General features: G+C 48.2%; 1 protein-coding gene and 2 long non-coding RNA genes across 4 annotated transcripts in view; 1 reads left to right on the forward strand and 2 right to left on the reverse strand.

Moving 5' to 3' along the window:
- Positions 1-3,207: 3,207 nt before the first annotated feature.
- Positions 3,208-5,740, reverse strand: LOC120319020. The gene is made up of 2 exons (XR_005559671.1): positions 5,679-5,740; positions 3,208-3,423 (listed from the first exon to the last, which is right to left on the reverse strand). It is a non-coding gene; the product is annotated as an uncharacterized LOC120319020 (long non-coding RNA).
- LOC120319019 lies at positions 5,075-15,281 on the forward strand. The gene is made up of 3 exons (XR_005559670.1): positions 5,075-5,909; positions 10,360-10,551; positions 15,152-15,281. It is a non-coding gene; the product is annotated as an uncharacterized LOC120319019 (long non-coding RNA).
- The window catches only part of MIB2 (MIB E3 ubiquitin protein ligase 2), a 29,014-nt gene continuing 13,204 nt past the window's right edge, over positions 8,336-24,145 (reverse strand). For both annotated transcript variants that reach the window (XM_039367227.1, XM_039367226.1), the window contains exons 4-21: positions 22,909-23,229; positions 22,372-22,543; positions 20,797-20,903; positions 20,331-20,525; positions 19,842-19,984; positions 19,515-19,622; positions 18,586-18,690; positions 17,628-17,790; positions 17,290-17,423; positions 16,216-16,364; positions 15,522-15,678; positions 15,135-15,289; positions 14,140-14,266; positions 13,218-13,445; positions 12,135-12,313; positions 10,449-10,636; positions 10,201-10,266; positions 8,336-9,105 (exon numbers count right to left, since the gene is read on the reverse strand). In XM_039367227.1, coding sequence (XP_039223161.1) covers positions 8,864-9,105; positions 10,201-10,266; positions 10,449-10,636; positions 12,135-12,313; positions 13,218-13,445; positions 14,140-14,266; positions 15,135-15,289; positions 15,522-15,678; positions 16,216-16,364; positions 17,290-17,423; positions 17,628-17,790; positions 18,586-18,690; positions 19,515-19,622; positions 19,842-19,984; positions 20,331-20,525; positions 20,797-20,903; positions 22,372-22,543; positions 22,909-23,155 — 2,865 coding nt within the window. In that variant the 5' untranslated portion in view covers positions 23,156-23,229 and the 3' untranslated portion in view covers positions 8,336-8,863. The remainder of the gene's footprint in view (positions 9,106-10,200; positions 10,267-10,448; positions 10,637-12,134; positions 12,314-13,217; positions 13,446-14,139; positions 14,267-15,134; positions 15,290-15,521; positions 15,679-16,215; positions 16,365-17,289; positions 17,424-17,627; positions 17,791-18,585; positions 18,691-19,514; positions 19,623-19,841; positions 19,985-20,330; positions 20,526-20,796; positions 20,904-22,371; positions 22,544-22,908; positions 23,230-24,145) is intronic.

A 24,145-nucleotide genomic window follows, 5' to 3' on the forward strand; every position in this document is an offset into this window, starting at 1 on the left:
ATGTTAAAGTACTGTATGTGCCTGTGTACATTAACACAGTTGCATACAGTCATCTGGGCTTAAGATCTATTGGGGTTTTCCTAATAGATCTTACCTATATTGTTCTATGTGTCTGTGCATCTTAACACAGAACAATATAGGCTAAGATCTATTGGGACTTTTTTCCTAATAAATCTTAGCCTATATTGTTCTATGTGTCTCTGTTGAGATACACAGACACATAGAACAATATAGGCTAAGATCTATTAGGAAAACCCCAATAGATCTTAAGCCCAGATGACTGTATGCAACTGTGTCAAAGTACACAGGCGGGGGGGGGGGGGAGGAGGAGAGAGAGAACGAATGGACCGGACACTCTGTGACTTGACTTTATACGTGGATCAGTGTGTGGTGGGCGGTGCTTGTGTTTTGTTGGTTTTTTTTTTTTTTTTTTTTGAGCCGCCTCGCTTCTCATCCAAGAAGCTTCTTCAGTTCTGGCTGAATGGTGGGGGTGTGTGGAACGATTTATATTCTTTGCAGTCATCTGGTCGTTAGTACTCCAAGAGCCCTTGAAGCCACCTGGGGGTTCACCTGTACCCTCAGAGTCACCTGGACCAGTGTGGAGATGGGCCTGGGACCTTCTTGGAACTGCTGAAAAGACTGTTGGAGACAGGAGGTGTCGTATCCCTCCCCCTTTTGTTGAGAGAGGCCTGTTAACACAGATGGCCTCTTTGACCCCTCTTTCAAGCCAGGAGTCCTCTCCATCCAGAACGTGGACTTTGCTGTCTTCCAGAGTGGCCTTCGTCTCTCAAATGCAGATGGACCGCTGTTCCAAATGTGCTTTCCCAAGAGGCAACTGGACTTCGTTTTTCCTTGAAGATGTTTCACTTCTCATCCCTCAAGCTTCTTGGATGAGAAGTGAAAGTCTTCAAGAAAAAACAAAGTCTAGTGGCCTCTTGGGAAAGGACCTTTGGAGCAAACCATGATCTGGCTGGCTAACAATCTCCTCAGACACATGAAGTGCTGAATCTTGTCCTGATGGGTTTGTTCTATGTTGTGCCATGCATTTGTGAACAAAACTACTACTTCACAAGCGCATGGCACAACATAGGAGAACAAACCCATCAGGACAAGAGTCATACTTCAACAGTGAAGTATACAGAAAACCCATTGTTTACCTTCACTGGAGGAAAAACACGGAAGTCATCACAATCCTACACTACTGGGCTGAAGGTTTACCTACCATCAGAGGGAAAAGGACTAAAACACATCAAAGAAGCCCTCAGAACCTATGGCTATCCCAAGTGGGCCTTCATCAAATACAAAGTTCCAGTAGGATCCTTTGTCCCCCCCCCTTACCCCCAATAAGGAGAAAAAAAACAACAAAAGAACCAACATCAATCCATAAAATGCAGGAATTATCTGAAAAGCTCAGGATTTTCAACTAACTCAATGTACGTGCACACTACCAACCCCAAAATACACTAAAGCAATGTTTCTCAAAACCTTGACAACTTTTAAGATGTGTGGACTTCAGCTCCCAGAATTCCTCAGCCAGCATGCTCACTCAGGAATTCTGGGGGCTGAAGTTCACACATCTTAAAAAGTTGCCAAGATTGAGAAGGCAATGTTTCTCAAAACCTTGACAACTTTTCAGATGTGTGGACTTCGGCTCCCAGAATTCCTCAGCCAGAATGCTCACTCAGGAATTCTGGGAGCTGAAGTTTACACATCTCAAAAAGTTGCCAAGATTGAGAAGGCAATGTTTCTCAAAACCTTGACAACTTTTTAAGATGTGTGGACTTCGGCTCCCAGAATTCCTCAGCCAGAATGCTCACTCAGGAATTCTGGGAGCTGAAGTTCACACATCTTAAAAAGTTGCCAAGATTGAGAAACTCTGCACTAAGGCAGAAGCTTGTCCACCACAAGGATAAAACACTCACACACAAACTGAGCAATGCAATATGTGCAGTAGAATGTGGTGAGACATGTACAGATCTCTACATTGGAGAAACAAAACAAACCACAATTGCATAGCACAACCTAGGAGAACAAGCCCACCAGGATGAGGTTTAGCGGTCCATCTGCATTTGAAAGACAAAGGCCGCTCTTTCAACGACAGCAAAATCCACGTTCTGGATAGAGCACCGCTGGTTTGAAAGAGGGGTCAAAGAGGCCATCTGTGTTAAAACCAAAGGCCTCTCTCAACAAAGGGGGGAGGGATATGACACCACTTACCTTCTGTCTCCAACATGGTCCTTGCAGCAGTCCCAAGAAGGTCCCAGGCCCACCGCTACACGGGTCCAGGTGACCCCGAGGATACAGATAAACCCCCGAGAGGCCTCAATGACTCTCGGAGAGCTAACAACTTACCTTTGGGGTACTAAGGACCAGATGACTGCAAAGAATATAAATCCTTCCACTCCCCACCATTCAGCCAGAACTGAAGAAGCTTCTTGGATGAGAAGCGAAACGTTGGGGCATGTATATATACATATATGCACATGCAGAGACTTGTTGGCATAATTGGTTTATTCTGGGAATAGACGAATTATGTCTCTCTGTGTTCATATATATACATACACATATATGTGCATATTAGCATATTTTTAGTAAATACAACTATCTGTACGAAATGCTAATATGTACATAGAAGAATGCCTATATATATTACTACCTAAAAGCTGGTATAGGTAGTCCTTGAGTTAAAACAGTTCATTTAGTGACTATTTGAAGGTACAACAGCACTGAAGGAAGTAACTTACAATGTCAACATCCTCGTGGCATGTGATTAAGTTCAGAAGCTTTACAACTGACTCATACTTATGACGGCTAGTGTTCTGGGCTCAGGTGATCGCATTTTGTGACCTGACAAGCGAAGTCAATGGGGAAGCGACATTCGCTTAAGAACCATGTTGCTAACTCAACATTTGCAGTTAACAAATGTAGCAAGGAAAGTCATTAAATTGGGCAAAACCCACTTAACAAAATGCCTTGCTTAGCAACAGAAGCTCTGGACTCAAATGTGGCCGTTAAGTCAAGGACTACCTGTAATATATATACCATTCGCCCCGAAAGCTAGCTTACCATGGGCACCCCCTTACAATGGCACCCCCCTATAACATGGGGGGGTTCCTTTTGGTGTTTGGGGGTTTGTAACAGCCCAGGAAGCTAGAAATAAAACACACAACAACTGCACAAATATATCAAACACTACAACACTGCATCAAAGCGGAGGTCCTTTTACTGGACACTGGAAGGTTGGTCTTCAACTCAAGACAGGAATCCGTGTGGCTGGTCCAGATGAGTCTGAACTTCGTGGATCCGTGGCAGTTGCTCCAAGAGACACGTGGCCCTCCCACCCACCCAAACAAGCTCAGCCATCTCACACCGCCGCCATCAGGAAGCAGATGGGCATCATGGTCTGTCGATTCCTTCCTATATCTGGGGTCGGAAGGAAAGAAAAAAACAGAATTAGAGGAGAAGACAATTTCTGATCTTGCAAATCTTCAGTCGTACTTCAGAAAGGAGCAAATGTTACATTCCAGAATGCTGACTCACAGTTGACTTGGCCTTAGGTTTTTCCCAAAGAATAGCTGGTGGGAGATTCACCCCAAAGGGGATGCATGGACCTTTGCTTGGTCCTGCGTGAGGGGGCTTCCTCTTGTGAACCTTTTGCCCACCTCCCTTAAGGAGGACTCTTTTCTGCTTTCCTTGGGCCAGTTAACCTAACCCTACCACCCTTGTAAAGTTCATGACACCTTTCTCCAATTTCAAGCTGAGCTGAAACAGACCCCTAAGCAAACAGGCACCAGGGTTGTCTACCCCTACAGAGCTGAAAATAGTTGGGATTCCCATCCTCCCTTCTGGCTCCTGTGCTTGAGAAGCCACAAGGGCAGTCCTGGGAAGACAAACACATGGCTGCAACTCTTCTGTGGTTTGCACAATTAATGAATATAGATTAGGTATGAATGTCTGCAATGAATCATCACTTCCGTTTATGGATATAGACGTTCTGTAAGTATATATCCTGCATGTATTCATTTCTTTTTTTAGCTTGTCCCTTTAGAATTTGGTGCTTTCTTTCTTTGTATTTATTAATTAGAAAAAGGGAAAAAGAGGCTGTATTTTTTTCCCTTTACATAAGACTCTAGAGGGCACTTGAAAGGTGGGAAAAAAGTCACAAAAAAGTCAAAGCCTGCCTGTTTTTTACATGGGTTGCATGAAGGATTGTGTTGTTAACTTTTATTAATAAAGTTGCTAATATTTCTGCAAAAGTCTTTTTTATGCCATTTGTCCTGTACATTTATAGTCAGCGTGACACAACATAAGGAAAAAGAGGCAAGGATGGAGAAGGAAAACTTAACACACTGGATAATCTACTAGTCTCTTAAATTATTCAACCAGTGAGATATCACACAACCAGTATTTTTACTAGAGTTGGTATATCATTTTAGCAGCAGTTATGTTACAAAAAGTGTTTTTTTTTCTATTTATGATACGTATAGTACCCCCACCTCTCTCCGTGGATTACAAGAAAAAAAAGATATATTGCAGGGAGGGAGAGAGAGAGAGGAAACAGAGAAGAGATATAGAGAGATGGATAGACAAATGGATAAGATAATGAAATACAGATGAGCTAAAGAAATATAAACTGACAATGACAATATAGACAAGAGAGATACAGAGATGAAAGAGAGAAAAGGTGGATAAAGATATAGATGAAATAAGAGATGGATGGATGGATAGATGATAGAACGAATACAAAGAACAAAACAGTAGCAGGTTCAGCATGTTGCTGGTTCGCCTCGCCTGGTCGAACTGAGGAGAAAACCCTAGGAGTTTATTTTATTTTATTTTTAAAACTTTCCACCGGGTGCCTGAAAAAAAAAGGGAGCCACAGACTCCTTCAGTGGCTCTTCAAGACGGTCTCCCTGTTTGAATGCAACTGGCTGCTTAATTAAAAGCAGGTGCACTTATTCAAGGGCACAGTAAATCGGAACAAATGCAAAGTAAAACCCTAGGAGTTGATTTTATTTTATTTTATTAAAAACCTTTCTACTGGGTGCCTGAAAATAAAAAGGAGCTACAGTGTAGTCCTTCAGCGGCTCTTCAAGACGGCCTCCATATTTAAATGCAACTGGCTGTTTAATTAAAAGCAGGTGCAGTAATTCAAGTGCACAGTACATTGGAACAAATGCAAAGTAAAACCCTAGGAGTTCATTTTGTTTTATTTTATTTTATTAAAAACCTTTCTACTGGGTGTCTGAAAATAAAAAGGAGCCACGGAGGCCTTCGGCGGCTCTTCAAGACGGTCTCCATATTTAAATGCAACTGGCTGCTTAATTAAAAGCAGGTGCGCTTATTCAAGTGCACAGTAAATCGGAACAAATGCAAAGTAAAACCCTAGGAGTTTATTTTTGTTTTATTTTATTTTATTAAAAACCTTTCCACTGGGTGCCTGGAAGAAAAAGGGAGCCCGCGAGTCTATCAGCGGCGTTTTAACCGTGTCGCCATGTTTCAAGGCGGCGGACATGCAACTGGCTGCTTAATTCAAAGCAGGTGCAGTTATTCAACTGGGAATTAATTCTTAATTTTAACACGAATAGCTATAAACAGGTAATCACTCCCTCCCCAGGTACGAGCGTTTGTTTAGCCAGTGTTCCCAAAAACCAACTTAATTCAGAAAAGGGACTTACGGTTAGACGAGCAAAACCGCCACCAAAAACGGGTCTCTGCAGCCACGAGGCTCGGAGAGAAGCCGGAAGTGGTTTTTTTTTTTTTGCTCGGAGAGAAGCCGGAAGTGGCTTTTTTGCCTGGTCACGTGGTCGAAGCCGATTGGCTGAGTTTTGCAAGCTCTGCTTTGCTTTTGCTTTGCGGAAGACCTGCTGCTTGCTGGGTTTGAGGACTAGAAACCTGGAATGACTTCTGTAAGTATTTTAAATTATTATTATTATTATTTTGTTACTGCATGGTACTGTACTTCCGTCGTCTGCAATCCCTTCGGGAACTGCTCTGCTTCCTCTTGGGCTGGTTAAAGGCAGCACTTCGCAAGATGGTTTGTTTGCATCAGCCTGACATTGGTAGCTTGTGGCTGCCGCCGCCTCCTCCTCTCCCTGGCACAGACCCAGCAGAGATTCTGCTGACCCCAGAGATTGTGCAGGGGTCTTCCAGCCTGGCCCTTGGATGACTGGTGGACTTCAACTCCCAGAATTCCTCATCCAGGCATGCTGGCTGAGGAATTCTGGGAGTTGGAAGTCCACCAGTCATCCGAGGGCCACGTTGGAAGATCCCCGCCTTACTGGAAGGAAATCCCCCACCCCATTTTGGATTTTGCCTGGAGAGGCTTCTGCTGATCAGGGGCAGTGGGTTGTTTTTTTTAAAAAAAGGTTTTACATTTAAATTGCCTCCAGAAGTTGTGGGTGTTCCCTCCCTGGAGACTTTTAAGAAGAGACTGGATAGGCATTTATCAGACCTACAGTACAGAACTCACTCTCTTGAGAGTAGTGGGTTAGACTAGATGACCTCAAGGTCCCTTCCATCTCAGTTACTGTTGCAAGCTGGCAATTCTGTAAACTCTACCCCATCTCCCTCTGCATGCCTTAATGGAGACTCTTAAGATAGTGGCCAGCAAGTGTTGTTTTCTTTAAAAAAAAAAAAAGGTTTTAAATTTAAATTGCCTCCAGAAGTTGTGGGTGTTGAGAGGGACAATGAGAGGGAGGGAGGGAAGGAAGGAAGGATCAAGAAAAAGAACAGAGGGAAGGTAGGTAGGAAGGAAGGAAGAAAGGAAGAAAGGGACAATGGGAGGGAGAAAGGGAGGGAAGGCACCCACCCCAGTTCCTGCCCCCTCCACCAAAGACCCACAATCCCCCCATCCCTGCCTGCATCTCCCACAGACCCCCCCCCCACAATCTGAGTGACGAGCTGGTCACGCCCCCCCATTGTCAAAAAGTTGCAAAAGGTGATCACGTGACCCTGGGACAGTGACCGTCGTAAGTATGAATCAGTTGCCAAGCATCCGAATGTAAATCACAGGGCCCTGGGGATGCTACAACAGTTGTAAGTGTGAAACATGGTCGTAAGTCACTCTTTCCAGTGCCGTTGTAACTTCGAACAGTCCCTAAGCAAATCGTCGTAAGTCGAGGACTGCTTGTACTTTATCGTTTTTTCCCCTTTTTTTATTTTTGGCCATCAAGTTTTTGACACCTGGCTAGGCCACCAGTGGGAGTCGGATATTGCCTTACCCTCAAAGTGGTACAATGGGTGAAAAGGTTGACAGGCCCTGCCCTGTGCTATAGATGGTCTTTGTAGTCCCCTTCAGGGTGCTCTGCCCAAAATAACCACAGGAGGGCACTCTTTTCATGCCCTGTGCTCTAGAATTCTGTTTCTCAACTTCGATAATTTTAAGGCATGTGGACTTCAACTCCCAGAATTCCACAGCCAGCATTGCTGGCTGTGGAATTCTGGGAGTTGAAGTCCACATGCCTTAAAATCGTCAAGGTTGAGAAACACTGCAAGTATAGATGGTCTTTGTAGTCACTTTAAGGCCACTATGCCCAAAATAACCACAGGAGGGCGCGCTTTGCATGCCCTGTGCCGTACAGATGGTCTTAGAAGCCCCTTTCGGGCTGCTGTGCTCAAAAGAACCACAGGAGGGCACTCTTTTCATGCCCTGTGCTATGGAGGGTCTTTGCAGTCCCTTTGGGGGGCTAAGCCCATCCTGCCCAGGGCTTCTCCTTTTTGACACATTTGGTTTTGTGAACGGAAGCTGGAGGGTACGCTGCCCCTGACGCAGGAGGCTCCCTTCATGCTCCAACAAACAGCCACGGCCCTACTGGAGGCCTTGCCTCAATCGGTTCCCAAAGGAGCGCCATCTGACTCCTATCAACGGCTCCCAGGAACGTTTGCTTCACTCTTATCCGTGCTTCCCCGGCCAATTTTTCATCTTTTCGTGGTAATTATGCCTTGGGCTCTCAGCTCCTTTCCACTCGGTGTCCACTGAACCTTGTGGGGGACTTTGTTCCGGGATGGCCTTCCCTCCTTCCTGCAGGGGATCAGCCTGGTCTCCAAAGTAGGGAGGGAAACGAACCAAGGAGAGAAGCAGCCTAGAACTGAGGAGGAATTTCCTGACCGGGAGGACGAGTCACTGGAGGTTTTAAAGAAGAGATTGGGCAGCCATTTGTCTGAAACAACGTAGAAAAGTTTCCTGCTCGAGCAGGGGGTTGGACTAGATGACCTCCAAGGTCCCTTCCAACCCGGCTACTACTGTTAACTAGCTCCCTCACTGAGAGCCCCTCGTTGTGAGACTCAAGTAATTGCGTGTTAAGGAAGAAATGCTACCAGCCCGTAGAGGAAGGCTTGTGCAGACGTGTTGTATTTTTTTGGCCAGCAAACATTCACGACTTCACGTTGAAGGACACACCCGTTCTCTCACACACACACACACACACACAAACACACATGCGCACACCCATCCCTCTCTCCATCAGGGCTTCTTCGGCCCTGAAAGATCCCTTTTCCATTTGCCTTCCTGACACCCAGTCTGGTGCTGCTGCACAACTCTCCTGTGGGCTGAGCGCCCCCCCCCATGGCAGGAGGGCGGAGCCAGACCCAGACCCCGCCTTTTAAAGTGCAAGAATATTGCTTTCCCGTGGGACGGAAGGAAACATGCTCTTTTGGGAAGATTGCTCCTCTTTTTGACACTTGGAGAAAGCTAGGAAGGAAAAGCTGTTATTCCGCATCTCCCAGCCCAAGTCTCTGTAGTCTGGATCGTCTTCTCTCCGGCCCGCTACACACTCTCCCAACCGAAGCGGAATTCGAACCCAAAGGAGGGAAGGGCAGGATAGCGGGGTTTTGGGGGGGGGGGCAAAGCCAGAGCCGGCCCTCAAACGAAAATCGGGATCCTCTCACGGATGGCCTGTCGGCAGATGGGACAGACGTTCAGGGATACGCCGCACTCTTGGCAGGAGCCGTGTCCGCACTGGTAGATCACTTTGATCTGGCTGTCGATGCAAATGGGGCAGGTGATCCGTTCCTCCATCTGCCGATAGCGGCTCTGCAAATCCTCCATGAGCTTCTGTTGGTTGGTGACCTCGGGGCCCGACCCACCGTCCACTTCAGAGTTGTCTGTGGCGGGGGGGGGGGGAAGGGTAGGGGTGAGATGGGGAAGGCGGTGTGAGAAAGGAGACACGGACACACACACACACACACACACACCCTTTCTAAGCATCTTTTCGTTCCATGTGCATTTCCCAGCTGGCGGGAAAATCCTGCTAAAATGTGAAATGTGTGGCTTGTGGCTAAGGGCAAAAGTGCAGAAAATCATCTGGGGGGGGGAGAGAGACAAGCATCTAATCCCCCCTGATTTATTTTATTTATACATCCTGACTTTGGGGGGGAGCTTTTTTGGCCTTAACTGTGGTTTATCTCTCGTTTGTTTCTGGACTGTCTATTCTGGGAAACAAATGTCTGGTCTGAAGCAACACTTAGACCAGTGGTTCTCAACCTTTTTAATGCCGCGACCCCCCAACCGGTCGTAAGTCGAGGACTACTCAACTGGGGCAGCACCGTTTGCAGAATGGGACTTTTGGTGGGCTCAGCAGGGCAGAGACAGCCTGGACAATTCCTATGGGCTTTTGAAAGCCAATCGAATTAGACTCTATTCAAGAGCGTCTATTCTATTGGCTTTCAAAAGCCAATAGAATAAAAGGGAGTAGCACAGCTAAGGAAAAGGGGGAAAAAAATGGCAGACTGCGTTGTTTGGCGACCCCCCGTGAAATGGTCGTTCGACCCCAAATGGGGTCCTGACCCACAGGTTAAGAACCACTGACTTAGACTCACATGCCAGTCCAAGCAACAGCTGGCTTGTTTGCCTGACATCGTTTGCAAACTGCATGTACAACCTGACTAACGCGAACCTAAACGAAATGCAAGGGTAGCATTTGTGCGACAAAAAAAAAAAAAACGGGTTCGGGAAACATGCAAACAAGCAATTGTGGCTTTTGTAAAAAAAGAAAAGCTAGCTGTGCCCTGACGCTTCCAACTGACAACAAAGGCAACCCACAAGGAAAACCAGTGGAGGAGGGGGGGCAGAGGAAAAGGAAGGGGGCTGAATGCTGATTGTGACCATGGGATGTTCCCAACGCAGCCTCTACTCCACGCGGGTTGGCTGAAAGCAAAGGGGAGACACGCCTGCCCAGCTACTCAAGCCATCATGCTCACCTTGTTTTAATTTTTTGGTAATCGTGACTTGGCATTTGATGCACTTCTTCATCCTTCTGGAGCATTCTATTTACAGGGAGAAATTGGGAGAGGGAAAAGGTGGGAAGAGAGAGATTAGCTTGATGCAAGCTCCCCACAAACTCTCATTCCTTGCTTTAGAGGAAAAACACAAAACCAACCACCAGGAGAAGTCAGAGACAGATGCTTCAGCTACGGGATACGGAAGACGGGGCCAAGGGCAGAAGTACCTTCGCACACGATGCTGTGTTGACAGGGGAAGAAAAGGACCAGCAGCGCCAGTTCCGAGCAAACCAGGCACTCCGAGGGGGCCGCCACTTTTGGCACGCTGAGGTTCGTCATGGTGTTGGGGGTGGTGTGGACTCTCCTCAGGCTGCTGGTCGTGGTGGAGCTGTCCGACGAGGACTCCTGCTCCTCTCTGCAGAAAGAGTCGGCCGCGTAAGGTGAGAGGGCAGCGTGGCCTCCTCGGGGCTGGCTGCCCACCAGCAGAATCAAACCCCTTTGGGCAGCTCAGCCCCACTTCCTTCAGGAGAAGGGTGCAACGACCACTCGGGGCGCCCAATTTTGAAACGGAGCCTTGCCGAGGGATCCGGAAGTGGTGCAACCGCGGAGACTGCACCAATTATCTCAAATCTTTGCAGGAAATTGTCAAAGCTGATTCGGATTCTACCCCTGCCTGCAAATGTCCTTGCAGCTTGACCGCAGAAACAGAAGGGGGCGGGAGTGAAATCCTTGTGGGGGGGAAGAGCTGAGAGGGGCCGAGGAATCAAGGGAGCTGGCTGGGCCCCGTGAAAGTTCCTTCCCTTTGGAACCGTGCTATGGGAACTCTTCGAGCAGCACAAACTGTTTTCCAAAAGGCAAAGGAAGTCTTGGATTGGTGGACAATGGGCAGCGGCTGGCCTAAAGAGGAAATTTACCTAGGCCAGGGGTAGGCAACCTTGCTTCTTTTATGACTCATGGACTTCAACTCCCAGAATTCCTCAGCCAGCTTCCATTTTGTTTGTTAGATTTAAGACAGGGGTCTTCAAACTTGGCTCTTTTATGACTCATGGACTTCAGCTCCCAGAATTCCTGAGCCAGCCATGCTGAGGGGAAAGGGAGAGGTTTCCAAGCTGAGCCATGCCGGCTCAGGAATTCTGGGAGTTGAAGTCCACGAGTCATGAGGGGGCCATAGTTTCCCCCTGCTGGCTCAGGAATTCTGGGAGTTGAAGTCCACAAGTCATGAAGGAGCCATAGTTCCCCCATGTGGCTGAGGAATTCTGGGAGTTGAAGTCCACAAGTCATGAAGGGGCCATGGTTCCCCCCTGCTGGCTCAGGAATTCTGGGAGTTGAAGTCCACGAGTCATAAAAGAGCCAAGGCTGCTTACCCCTGACCTACAGGAACATATGAAAGCATAATTAATGTTAATTAATGTAGACTTTATTAGTTTAGAGCAGGGGTAGGCATAATCTAGACTTTATTAGTTTATAGGCAACCTTGGCTCTTTTATGACTGGTGGACTTCAACTCCCAGAATTCCTGAGCCAGCCACGCTGAGGGGAAAGGGAGAGGTTTCCAAGCTGAGCCAGGCTGGCTCAGGAATTCTGGGAGTTGAAGTCCACCAGTCATAAAAGAGCCAAGGTTGCCTACCCCTGGCCTAGGCTGCTGTCTGCGGGAACCTTTAAAATGGGCTTCGCTTCGTCTGCACCTGTATGGATCTGTCAGTAAAATTATGCGCTCTCGGTAAACTTACACGCCAGGTGTGTCTTTTTCTGCCTATGCTCCGCAAATATTACAGCCGGACCATTTCTGGGCTCGGAATGGACACCTTATTTCCAGCCACAAAGAACATTCCAAGCCAGGGGAGGGGGGGGGTCTTCCTGGCAGTTGCAAGGAGGACGGGGTCAAGAGCAGGAGACGCTGGGACTGACCCCCACCTGTATTTCTGGGAGAAGGTCTGGATGAGGTGCGCGATGCTCCCGTCCGAGACGAGGTCAAGCGGAGACTTGCCCCGGTGATTGGCATAGTGGACGTCGGCCCCTTGCTGGGCCAGGTAGCAGGCCAGGGCGGTTCCCACGTTCAGTTGGGTGTTGCCGAGAAAGCCGGAGGCCTGGAGCTGCGGGAAGAGGGAGACCAGAAGAAGAAGGGGGGAATAAGAGAATTTGGGGCGGGAGAGCCATGAAGGGGAAAGGAGCTGCTAAAAGGGAGACTCGGAGAAATGAGTAAAGCCTAGAGGCAGAAGGAATAAATTCAGAATAACCCTGCCTCAGTTTCACTTCCTGAGCCAGCCTACCTGATAGGGCTGTGTGTTATGGAGAAGCGGATATTTGGCTAAAACTTTGATTTGTTGTTGTTAATTGTGAAGTCGTGTCCGACCCATCGCGACCTCATGGACAACGTTCCTCCAGGTGTTCCTGTCCTCTACCATCTTCTGGAGTCCATTTAAGTTCACACCTCCTGCTTCAGGGACTCCATCCAGCCACCTCGTTCTCTGTCGTCCCCTTCTTCTCTTGCCCTCCATCTTTCCCAGCATTAGGCCCTTCTCCAGTGAGTCCTTCCTTCTCATTAGGTGGCCAAAGTATTTGAGTTTCAACTTTAGGATCTGGCCTTCTAAAGAGCAGTCGGGGTTGATCTCTTCTAGGACTGACCGGTTTGAACGCCTTGCAGTCCAGGGGACTCACAGGAATCTTCTCCAGCACCAGAGTTCAAAGGCCTCCATTCTTTGGTGCTCAGCCTTTCTTATGGTCCAACTTTCACACCCATACATTGCAACTGGGAAAACCGTGGCCTGGACTATACGCACTTTTGTTGGCAGGGTGATGTCTCTGCTTTTTAGTATGCTATCTAGATTTGCCATATCTTTCCTCCCCAGGAGCAAGCGTCTTTTAATTTCTTGGCTGCAGTCCCCATCTGAGGTGATCTTGGAGCCCAGGAAGATAAAATCTGTCACTACCTCCATTTCTTCCCCATCTATTTGCCAGGAAAGTGGCACTAAAAGCTTTACACAGGCCCTCCCTCACCTTGGAGAAGAGGCTGTCCTCCCGGCCCGGCTGCTCGTCGACCAGGACGGACACCAGGTGCTCCCTCTCCAGGATGATGTGCATGGCGGTGTCGCCGTCCTCGTCTTCGGAGTTGACGTCGGCGCCTTCGCTCACCAGCAGCTGCACCATCTCCAGGTGGCCCTGGGTGACGGCCAGGTGCAGGGGCGCCTGGTTGCGGTTGTTCCTGAGGTTGACGTCGCAGCGGCCCTGGGGGAGGACGGGAGGATCGGCCACCTTCAGCTCCACAAAGCGGCACCTTGAATCTGGGCAGATTATTTTCCCTGAAAGGGTGGCAGGCAGCTGACCCTCTTCTACGGTGGGACGGGCTAGAATGGGCTTTTAGGATGGGCTTTTAGGACGGGCACTCCTCGACTCATCTGAAATTACTGTGGTGTCGAAGAGACTGACGACCGCTGCCCACAGTTACAGCCCCACCCCATCCCTGCGATCGTGGGGTCAAAGTTCACGCACTTGGCACTCTGTCCAAGCTTACAACTGATCGCTTATCCACCACCACCACTTACGAACAAAATTCCGGGCTCGATTGTGGTCATAGGTCAAGGACTTCCTATTTTCTTGGTTTTTTTTTTTTTTCCCCCAGGAAGATGGGAGAACTTTCCTCCACTGATAAAAAGATTAGCTGAGCCGAAAAGCATCGATCTCGCCTCGCTGGCAATTTTGCCTCAAGAGGGAGTTGGGGGGTGTACGTTTCAGAAAGCTCCTCACCCTTCCTTTCGAACCTAAGCAGAGCAGGCCTGGTTGGGAGGCCACTAGGAGATCCCAGGCTTCTGAACAGCCCTTATAAATAGCATCCTCAGCCGGCTGGGCAGACGTCTTCCCCAAACACAGACAGTCCTCTCCAGGGCCCCCATCACCCCAACAAGTTCTCCCCCCATTTTACCTCTTTGATTAAAATCTCGGCCACCTCCTTGTGATTGTTGAGGGCAGCCAGATGCAGAGCCGTGAACCCGTCGTCCTTTTTGGCGTCCACCAGCTGCCGAGCCCTTGCGAGGATCTTCTTGATCGCTCTGGCCGGGGTGGGGGTGAGGAAGAGGACAGCAAAGGAAAAAAAAGAAAGAAAGAGAAGAAAAGAAGAAAATGTGCATTTAGGGTACAGATTACAGATATACATTTTGGGGGTCCCTCCTGGCATTTAAAAAGGTGTATCTGGGGGTAGGAAACCCACCTAAACCTACAATGTAGGTTTTTTTTGGGGGGGGGGGGTTTAAAAATCAGCTCAGACATCCCTGGAAGTGATTTTGGCATCTGCTTCAGCAATTCTGTAGGATCGGCCCCGCCCTGTCTCTCCCCAAAATCATTAAATGATGCTGCCAGATGTGAAAAGATTACAGGATCCAATCGGAGTCGATCACCGAGGACCGGAGGGGTAATCTTCCGAGCTTTCGGATTCGTGCTGGTGCCCACCATCCTCAGGGAACTTCTGTCTCTCTCTCTCTCCACGTTCTGGTGAGAGGCAAGTTCCCTGAGGATGATGGGGCTCCGGCAGGAATCCAAAAGCTCGCAAGACGACCCCTCCGGTCCCTCTAACCGACTCAGACCGGATCCCGCAACATTATCCTGGGACACACAGGTACATTCGCCTCCATTAGGGCCAAAAGATCGCTTGCCTCCCCTTTAAAAGACGCATGGAACTTTATTCGGACGGTGACCTCTGGAAGAAGCAGCACATTCCCCAAGCCAAACCCCCCCCCCCTTTGGCCCTTCTATGCTCTTTGCATAATTCTCTTGGCAGGCCAAGTGACCTCTTCTCTGCCCTTTCAGGGGTTTGATGTGTTCGCCGGCATTTGTGTGTCAGACAAGTTTTCCCGGGGACCTCAAAGCCTGCCTGCGCTAAGGTCCTGGAAGTCAGCTCCGATTAGATCAGCCTTTGCTTACAGCTTGTTTCCTTTTAGGGCTGCGTGGTGCAACAGGTTGAACCCTTGTTGATTCTGGATGGTAAAATCGATGCCAGGGACCTCAGTGAGGGCTTCGATGATGCATTTGAAGTCGGCATTGATGGCGTAGTGAAGGGGGGTCTCTCCCGAAGAACCCTGAAGGGACAGCGAAGGTGTTGACACAGCCAAACAGTGACTGCTCAATGTAGATTAAAAAAAAAAGGCAAGCTTCCACTCAAACTGAACCCAAAAGCTAAAAAATAAAAAAAAATTGGGGGAGGGATGGGAGACCACTCAGAGAGGCTCCAGGGCTTCGGAGCTGCGATCCCCAAAGAGAGAGAGAGAGAGAGAGAGAGAGAGAGAGAGAGAGAGAGAGAGACAGACTCACCGGCAAATTCACATCACAGTTGTTTTCGCACAAGGCTTTCACGACCTCGGTGAAGCCGTTGTTGACCGCGACGTACAAGGCCGTGCACCTGGCGGTGTTCAGAAGATTCGGGTTGGCGCCTTTGCTGACCAGGAGCCGGGCGACGTCCGCTTGATTCCTGGGTTGCAGACAAGCGTTAAGCAGCAACAAACTAGGAATAAAATCCTTCTCCTGCTACGCTCATTTCTTTGGGTTTTTTTAAAGGCTAGAAATGGGGAAGAATGGCTAAAGCCGTCTTCATCATCTTCCTCCCGCTTCGCCACCGCCCCAACTCCGTTGAGTGAGAAATAGGGGGCCCCGAAGGGCAGCCACTTTGGACCCCCCCCCTTCAGCTGTTATCTAGCAGGCAACCGTCCCATCATGTTCCTGGAGGAGTCTCCATCCTAACTGGCTAAGGTCAGAAGTATAACCCTGGCTTTTTTTGGACATCGGCTTTTTTTTCTCCTCATCCCTCCCCATCCCTTCTTCCTTGTATGACGTGCCTTCTGAATCGAAACCAAGGGGAGCATTTATTCGTTTGTATGTTTTATTTGGGAGCCTGGCTTTTAAAGAGCAGCTATTTCTTTTGGAAGGAAGTCTTTCCCATACCCCTTCTCACAGTCATGCCCCCTGCAAGGGAAGCCCTACCCCATAGCGCTCAGCAAGGACCACTTACCCGTAGGCTGCATAATGAAGGGCCGTGTCGCCTTCTTCATCCCACAGGTCGACATTTGCGTGCGCTTGCAGCAGGAGCTTCGCCACTTCCATCTGCCCCACGTACGACGCCACCTGCAAGGCGGTCCTGCCCTGGTTCTGCACATCCACCTGGGGAAGAAATTTAGCATCCGTTACAGGATTGGCCAGCTGACACACTCAAGGCCAACTCCGGCTTGTTTTGACAGGACAGCTGCCATTGGCTCCCCTCCATCCAGCTAATTCTGGATTCAATGCGTTATTATTCAATCTCAAATGTATTTATTATTCCTGGCTCGGGACGTTTTGGATCTGGGCTGCGTCAGAGCCACACCGAACCAGGACAATTTGTGGCAGAGACTAAAAAAAAGGCATGCAATCTATTTTTCTTTATTTATATTTATCCCACTTTTGTTATTTTTATAAATGAATCAAGCAGCAAGCATAACTAATACTCCTTCTCCTATTTTCCACCTTTGAGGTGGGGGTTGGGGCTGAGAGGAAGTGACTGGCCCAAATTCACCCTGTCATCTTTCATGCCAATGGGGGGCACTAGAACTCACAGATACCTGGTGATTGGCCAGTCAGCTTCCATGCGTAAAGCAGGACTAGAACTCAACCGTCTCGTGGTTTCTATCCTGGTACTTTAACCAGTGGATCAAGAACGCGAAAGAGGTGATTAATTTAGTGGTTCTTAAATGTTTGACCCCCTTTTCCTGGGTTCAAATAATGCCCTTATCCCAGCAAAAAAAGAAAACTTGGTGCTTTTACGTAAGATCTTAGCAACGGGAGTCCCAGTCTGGATTCACAAAAAAGCAGTATCTGTGCTTTCCCTCCTCATCTCCAGTTTAAGAACCACTGGTTTAAAAGTATTTCCACATGGTTCCTCTTACATGGATTTCTCTCTCCAGAGAGACTAGTCTGCCTCCTGCACAGAGATCATTTTTAAATAAGCTTCGACAACATTTTGGCTTGCTCTTGGGGTAGGCCAGCGCAGGCGAGGGGGTGTCGTTTTCCCAATTCATCTGGACCTGACCCAGAGAACAAGGCTACTTGCCTTGTCGGGATATTTCTGAATCAAGTCCCGAACTTTGCCGACGTTTCCGTGAGCTGCCTCAACCACCAGACGGCCCGGGCTGTCGGCCTCCATTTTTTGGGAGAGTAAGCGTCCCACCACGGAAACCAAGGAACCTATGAAAAGGGACCAAAAAAAAAAATAATACAAATATCACCAGCCAGTTGAGAAGGCCAGCCTAACCTCTTCATCATTTCCTGGGCAATTTTGATCGAAAAGCTTTTGAAAATGTTCGGGGCTGCCCCTCAGCTAATTTCCGATGTACCAAATATTACAGAATATTTTTTTTGCAAAGCATCGGGGTCAAAGTTCTCCCTCACTTTTCGACTCCCTGGTGTCCTGAGTGGTCATAAGGTTTGCGTCTTCCTCTCTTTGATAAGCTGTCAGGCAGGCTGGGTTGAAGGTCCAGGACTGGCCGGCAAAGGACACGCGCAAATCTCCATCCCCAAAGATTTTGATCACCTTACCGATGTGGCCCAGAATCTGTAAACCAGAAGAAGAAAGAAGTTGGCGTGGTCTCTTTCTTGCACTCGGCCAAAGCGAACAGGCAGTGAACCAAATGCCCTGAACCAGAATCATTTGTATCCTGGCCTCTCCTGTCAGCCCCTTCATTCGGTTGAAAAAGTGTTGAGGACATGGTTGAGGTGGTTTTAAATGTGTTGTTGTTGTTGTGTTGTTGTTAATTGCGAAGTCGTGTCCGACCCATTGCAACCCCATGGACAACGTTCCTCCAGGTCTTCCTGTCCTCTACCATCTTCTGGAGTCCATTTAAGTTCACACCTACTGCTTCAGGGACTCCATCCAGCCATCTCATTCTCTGTCGTCCCGTTCTTCTATTGCCCTCCATCTTTCCCAACATTAGGCTCTTCTCCAGTGAATCCTTCCTTCTCATTAGATGGCCAAAGTACTTGAGTTTCAACTTCAGGATCTGGCCTTTTCAAGAGCAGTCGGGGTCGATCTCCTCTAGGACTGACCGGTTGGATCGTCTTGCAGTCCAGGGGACTCGCAGGAGACTTCTCCAGCACCAGAGTTCAAAGGCCTCCATTCTTTGGCGCTCAGCCTTTCTTAGGGTCCAACTTTCACAGCCATACATTGCAACTGGGAAAACCATGGCCTGGACTATACGCACTTTTGTTGGCAGGGTGATGTCTCTGCTTTTGAGTATGCTGTCTAGATTTGCCATAGCCTTCCTCCCCAGGAGCAAGCTGGTTTTAAATGTAGATCGATGCAAAGAAAGGAAAAAATAAATAAAAAGGGTGTTACGGGAAGGGAGCTTACCGCTGTCATCTCCTCCGTCCATTCTCCGTGACCGGCTTGCAGCTGTTTCACTGTCTCCATGTCGTCGATCACCCTCACGACATCGTCAACCCAGAAGGTGTTAAGCTACAAGGGAGAAGAGAACGGCAATTTTTCTGCGTTTTCTGGCTTGGGACTCGGATCACGTCAGAGGAAATCGAGAGATGATGATGATGATTTTCTTTAACAGATGAATTCTCCAACAGGGGGCATTCTCCAGGGAGATTTCCTGGTGGCCTTCCTTCCCAGTGCTAAACACCCCGTCCTGGCTTAGTATTTTGAGATCGACAAAGAAAAGGTTAGGAATTACTTCCTGGCTGGGTTTTATTTTGCTAGCTGTGATACTGAAGAACTCCTTCAGATGTTCCACCCAAAGAGCTATTTTAAACAGAGCTGAGTACAGATAGTTGCCCCCGACTTACGGCCACAACGGGGCCCTGAAATTTCTGTTCTGCCCCATTTTACGACCCTTCTTGCAGTTAAGTTAATCACATAGTTCTTAAGTGAGTCTGCCTTCCCCATTGACTGGTCAGAACGTTGCAAAAAGGGGTCACCTGACCCCTGGACACTGTAGTGGTCACAACTATAAGTCAGTTGTATTTAAATCTTGATCACGTGACCCTGGGGATTCTGCAACGGTCCTAAGTGTGAAAACCAGTTGTAAGTCCCTTTTTTCCCAGTGCTGTTGTAACTTTATATGGTCACTAAATGAGACCTACCTGTAATAGCTATTCGGCTCTGCGTAAAGACCAGTGGGTTCTTTAACTTGAGTCATGGTTATAGTGGGAAGGACTGGATACTCTTTTGTAGGGATATCCAATATAATTCATCCCTCTGGGAATCCTTTTCTCCTGCGTCAGCCCACATTCCGAGTTCTAGAATAATTTGCCCAGGGAATGAACTTGACCCACCTTGGTCAGCGCTCCAGGATGAAATGTCCAACGAGTGTCGTTGTTGAACTGGACCCTCACATCTCCTCGATCTGTGATCCTGTGTACTGTTCCTGTCTGGCCAATGAACTTTGGGAAGGAAGCAAAGAGAGGAAAGAAGCATGTGGCAGGGAAGAGAACAACTGAAGAAGCAACGAACAAACAAACAAACAAAAAAACTACCCCATCATCTTTGCTCCTCAAGAACGGGCTGGTCATTTGGCATTGTCCTCTAAAAGTGACCGACCACACATCTGTAGGAGATCCTGCCCCCTTGCAACCAAAGGGTGGACATTTGCACAAGCTTACCTCGGCCATTTTGGGGTTCCAGCCTCCGTGGCCCTCCTGCATCTCTCTCAAAATGTCAATGTCAAGCAGGCATTTCACCTTGTCCCCATGTTGGAACGGGTGCCCCTCCGTGCTCTCCTTTTTCTGCAGCTCGGCTGGCTTGCCTGGAGATAGGACCAGGGAGGGGAAGATTTTTTAAAAAAAAAGACAAAAATGTCAGACCTAATTCGAAGGTATTTAAGGCAGGGCTGTCCAATCTGGGCAACTTTTAAGACTTGTGTTAGGTATAAATTACAGTCTGCCCGTGACAGCCGCCTCTTCACTTGGGAAGGGACTGGATAACAACCCCCAGGATTCCCAGCAAGGCCCAGCTGATGATTATGGAAGCTGTAGTCCACTAGAGGGGGGGCAGAGTTCTCAACAAGGTCCAGCTGTTTATGAGGAGGGGGCAGAGATTAAGGATAGCTGATGCTTCCTATATTTTTTTCTTTTTTAATGGTGCACACGTACCTAATTTAGGAAGATGTTCCTTGTAATAAAACCCCCCAGATGCTTCCGTGATGCATTTTAGATCCACTTTCCCTTTGTGACCGACTCGGTAGACGTTGGTAGTACCATCAGCCCAGGTGACACTGGCCACGCTCCGCCCCGTCTCCACATCCCAACCCCGGATATCCACCACGCGGCCAATTTTGCCATCACCACCTGTAGACAAGAGAATGGCTCAGTATTCCAGCTGCAGAAACGTTATTCTACCTTCACTTAAGGAACCGGCATTTTAGCACCCAAGTTTTATATTTCAGCGTGCATTCACCCAAAAGCCAGAAGAACGTGGGCTGAAAAATACATTCCTTTCCAGAATTTCCTAGATGAAACGGGTAACTAGGCCTCAATATTCAGGCTGTCGATATGTTAAGAGGGGTTTCTGGCACCCCTGGAACTGATCTATTCAGAAAGTCAGCTGATAGGTCCTTACCATCCTGATTCCCCCATTCCCAGTCAGGTCCCCGGACGACTTTTGCATCTTGGAATATCCCCTTTAAAGCAACGCGTGGCAAATTCTGTCGCGGGCTTACAGTGACTCTGGAAGGCAAAGCATAAACTTCCATTTTTTCATCTGACGCATGGATAAGGAGATGCTTACCTCTGAAGCTAAAACAATTCAGGGTCCTTAAATAAGGCGACGTATTCCACCTCTAGCCAGCTCGATCAACCCTAGGATTGTGTCAGAAGGACCGCCTTTTTCCTCTTGATGGGGCTTTTAAAAGCGAGATTGGAGCACAAAAAAAATGTCATGTAAAAATGGTGCGGTTACGAGGTAGAGACAAAATGATTGCTCACCGAGCTGTTTTCTTATTGCAACAATTCATTTGGGGAAAGTTTATCACCTGAACAGTAAGGGAGGGAAGGAGGAGAAAAATTTGCATATAGTTTTTACCTGCTAATATACAGACATCAATGCAAATTTAGTGAAAAATTGAGGAGCAGAATTTAAAGACCAAGCAAGACACACACACGTAATTTTAATAAATATCAACTATAATAAAAATAGTATATTATGCACACTCACAAATATAGAGGCGGATATGTGTGCAATAAAACGAGGAGCTCTTAATAAAAAGGGGGATTAAAGGCCTCTTTTAATCAGCGGCAGCCGTGATGGATCTTGTGGCCTTGCTGGGCTTGGAAAGGAAGGATCTGGAATTGGATTAAAAATTGGCAGGCTTTTAGCTCAAGCTGCCAATCTCGGCCTTTGTGGGCTGATGGGGAGAAGGGTTCAAATCCAGGTGGAAAAGGAACGATGTTTGCTTCTAGGTCAGGGTTTTTCCACCTTGGCAGCTTTAAGATGAGCAGACTCCAAACTCACGAAGCATGGCTGGCTGGGGAATTTCTGCAGTTGGAAGACCACACATCTTACAGTTGCCCAGGTTGAGAAACACTGTTCTAGTGTGTTAAAACAAAACTACAAAGTTATCCGAAGGCTGCACGTGCCTGGTTTGGTGGACGAAACAGATGGCACCGTTTAATGAAAACTAAAAATAGCTAACAAAAGGGTCCTCTTCATTGGCTATTTAATGCTTTTCCCCCCCCCCTTTCTGTCACTTCATAATTTGCTAGTCTTTTAGAGGGTTATAGAGGCCACTCTTACTATGGGATGGGGGCAGGGGAGTCAGATGCCGCAGGAATAAATGGACAGTATATTCAAATTTGGTTATCAACTAGAAGAAGAGGAGAAAAAAAAAAAACAGAGCTCAAAGGAAAACTTCCAGGCATGTCCAGCTCTAACCACCAGGAAGAAATCTAATCTGACAGAGCAACGGAGACCTCTTGTAACCGGGGCCCCCATGAGGACTAGCAACTTACCAATGAAAAGTTTGAAATGCTAAGGAATTCCAAGGTCAGTGCAGGTTCCTCCCTAAGAAATTACTGGGTCACCTTGTACATGTTTTACATTTATCACCAACGCTCTTAAAAGGGGGAGGGAGAGAGGGAGGGGCTGTCTCTCCAGAGAGGCCACTCAGGGAGAGGGTGGGCGACCGAGCGGACTTACGGCTGCGAGTGGGCGGTTTCGTAGCGCTCGAAGGCATGGGAGAGGTCGTGCTTGTTGCTCATGTAGCAGTGCAGGCACAAGTCGTAATCGAAGCAGACTTTGCACTTCCATCGCATTCCGCGAATGCCGTGTTTCTTGCAACAATCGCAGATGATGTTAGGGTGGCGGACCCCTAGGGGGGAGAGTCCAGACATACTTTGGGTTACAACGATGTCCCAGAGCAGAAAGATGCCTGGGTGGGGAAGGTTTAAAAAAAAAAAGGGGGGGGGATAATTTGCAATCGTTCAGACCACGCTTGCAAAAATAGGATTGTTTGGACTACAGTCCCCATAAGCCCCCAAGAGCAAGAATGGCTGGGACTTGCAGTCTGCCCACAGGTGACGCTTTGCAAACGAACCCCGGAAGAAGAGAGGGAACGGAATCTTAGTTTTCTTCCCGCACGGAGCTCGTCGTTCAGTGCCCAGGATTTACAGAAAGAGCCAAGAAACCTCCCCATGTAATTTGGGCTTGAAGCAGGTGGGAGGGGCGAAAAAGTACCTATCTGTGCATTATCATACAGCAGAAGATCATACGCTCCCTGGAAGCCGGTCCGGTAATTAGTGCGAGTCCCGTGATCCCACTGGACCACCACGGTTTTATCGGGGGTTGCTGGGCTGCCTTGCCGGCCAATCTCCACCACGGTCCCCACGTTGCCCTCGCCGTTGTCCTGGCTTCCCCACCTCCAGTCGGCCCCACGGACCACTCGCATGCCAATCTGCATGCTGGCATAGGGGTCCAAGTCCATCGGTGTGCCGGGGACCCTCAGCTTGGCCACTGGCAGGCGGCGGCACTTTGTAGAGAAGACAACATGGACGACACCTAGATCATTTTAAAAAAAATAAAAATAAAATTATCGTCTCTTCTTTGCTGCAGAGAGGCAAAGCATCCTTTATTTTAGCCTCACAATAACCCTGCAGAGTAGATCAGGCTGAGAGGCTGATTAAATCTGACTGAAGCCGAAGCTGAATCCAGATCTCTCCCGCCCACTTAGAACGACAATGCCATTCTGGTTCTCGGAACGACATTTCACTTAAACCAAGGATTGTTCAATAAGGTTAAAAATGAAGATTGGCGATAAATAAAATTGGAAGGGGCTACTAAGGTCATCTAGTCCTCTCCACTCTGTTCAGGGCAGTGGTTCTCAACCTGTGGGTTGGGACCCCATTTGGGGTCGAATGACCATTTCACGGGGGTCGCCAAACAACGCAGTCCGCCAGTTTTCCCCCCTTTTCCTTAGCTGTGCTACTCCCTTTTATTCTATTGGCTTTTGAAAGCCAATAGAATAGACTCTCTTGAATAGAGTCTAATTCTATTGGCTTTCCAAAGCCAATAGGAATTGTCCAGGCTGTCTCTGCCCTGCTGAGCCCGCCGAAAGTCCCATTCTGCAAACGGTGGTGCACCAGTTGAGTAGTCCTCGACTTACGACCAGTTGAGTAGTCCTCGACTTACAACTGGTTGGGGGGTCGCGGCATTACAAAGGTTGAGAACCACTGGTTCAGGGCAACGAGCTAAATTAAGGTGTCAGCCAGTGAACATATTGGTCAACGCTACTCCAATCCAGGAATCACAGCGTCAAGCTTGGCTTGATGGTGGCTTGCATTCTGATTTGGGTAAAACATTTGCAAACAAAGAATGAATTCTGGTTTCACATAACCGGTAACGTTTGGGCTTTGCCAGAAAAAGATTCCCATCCTAACAAGAAGCTTCACAGCCTTGCATGCCTGCCTATCCACTG

This window comes from Crotalus tigris, unplaced genomic scaffold (genome assembly GCF_016545835.1).
Source record: "Crotalus tigris isolate CLP2741 ecotype Arizona unplaced genomic scaffold, ASM1654583v1 scf7180000020588.15403103151:6194809, whole genome shotgun sequence".
Lineage (NCBI taxonomy): Eukaryota > Metazoa > Chordata > Lepidosauria > Squamata > Viperidae > Crotalus > Crotalus tigris.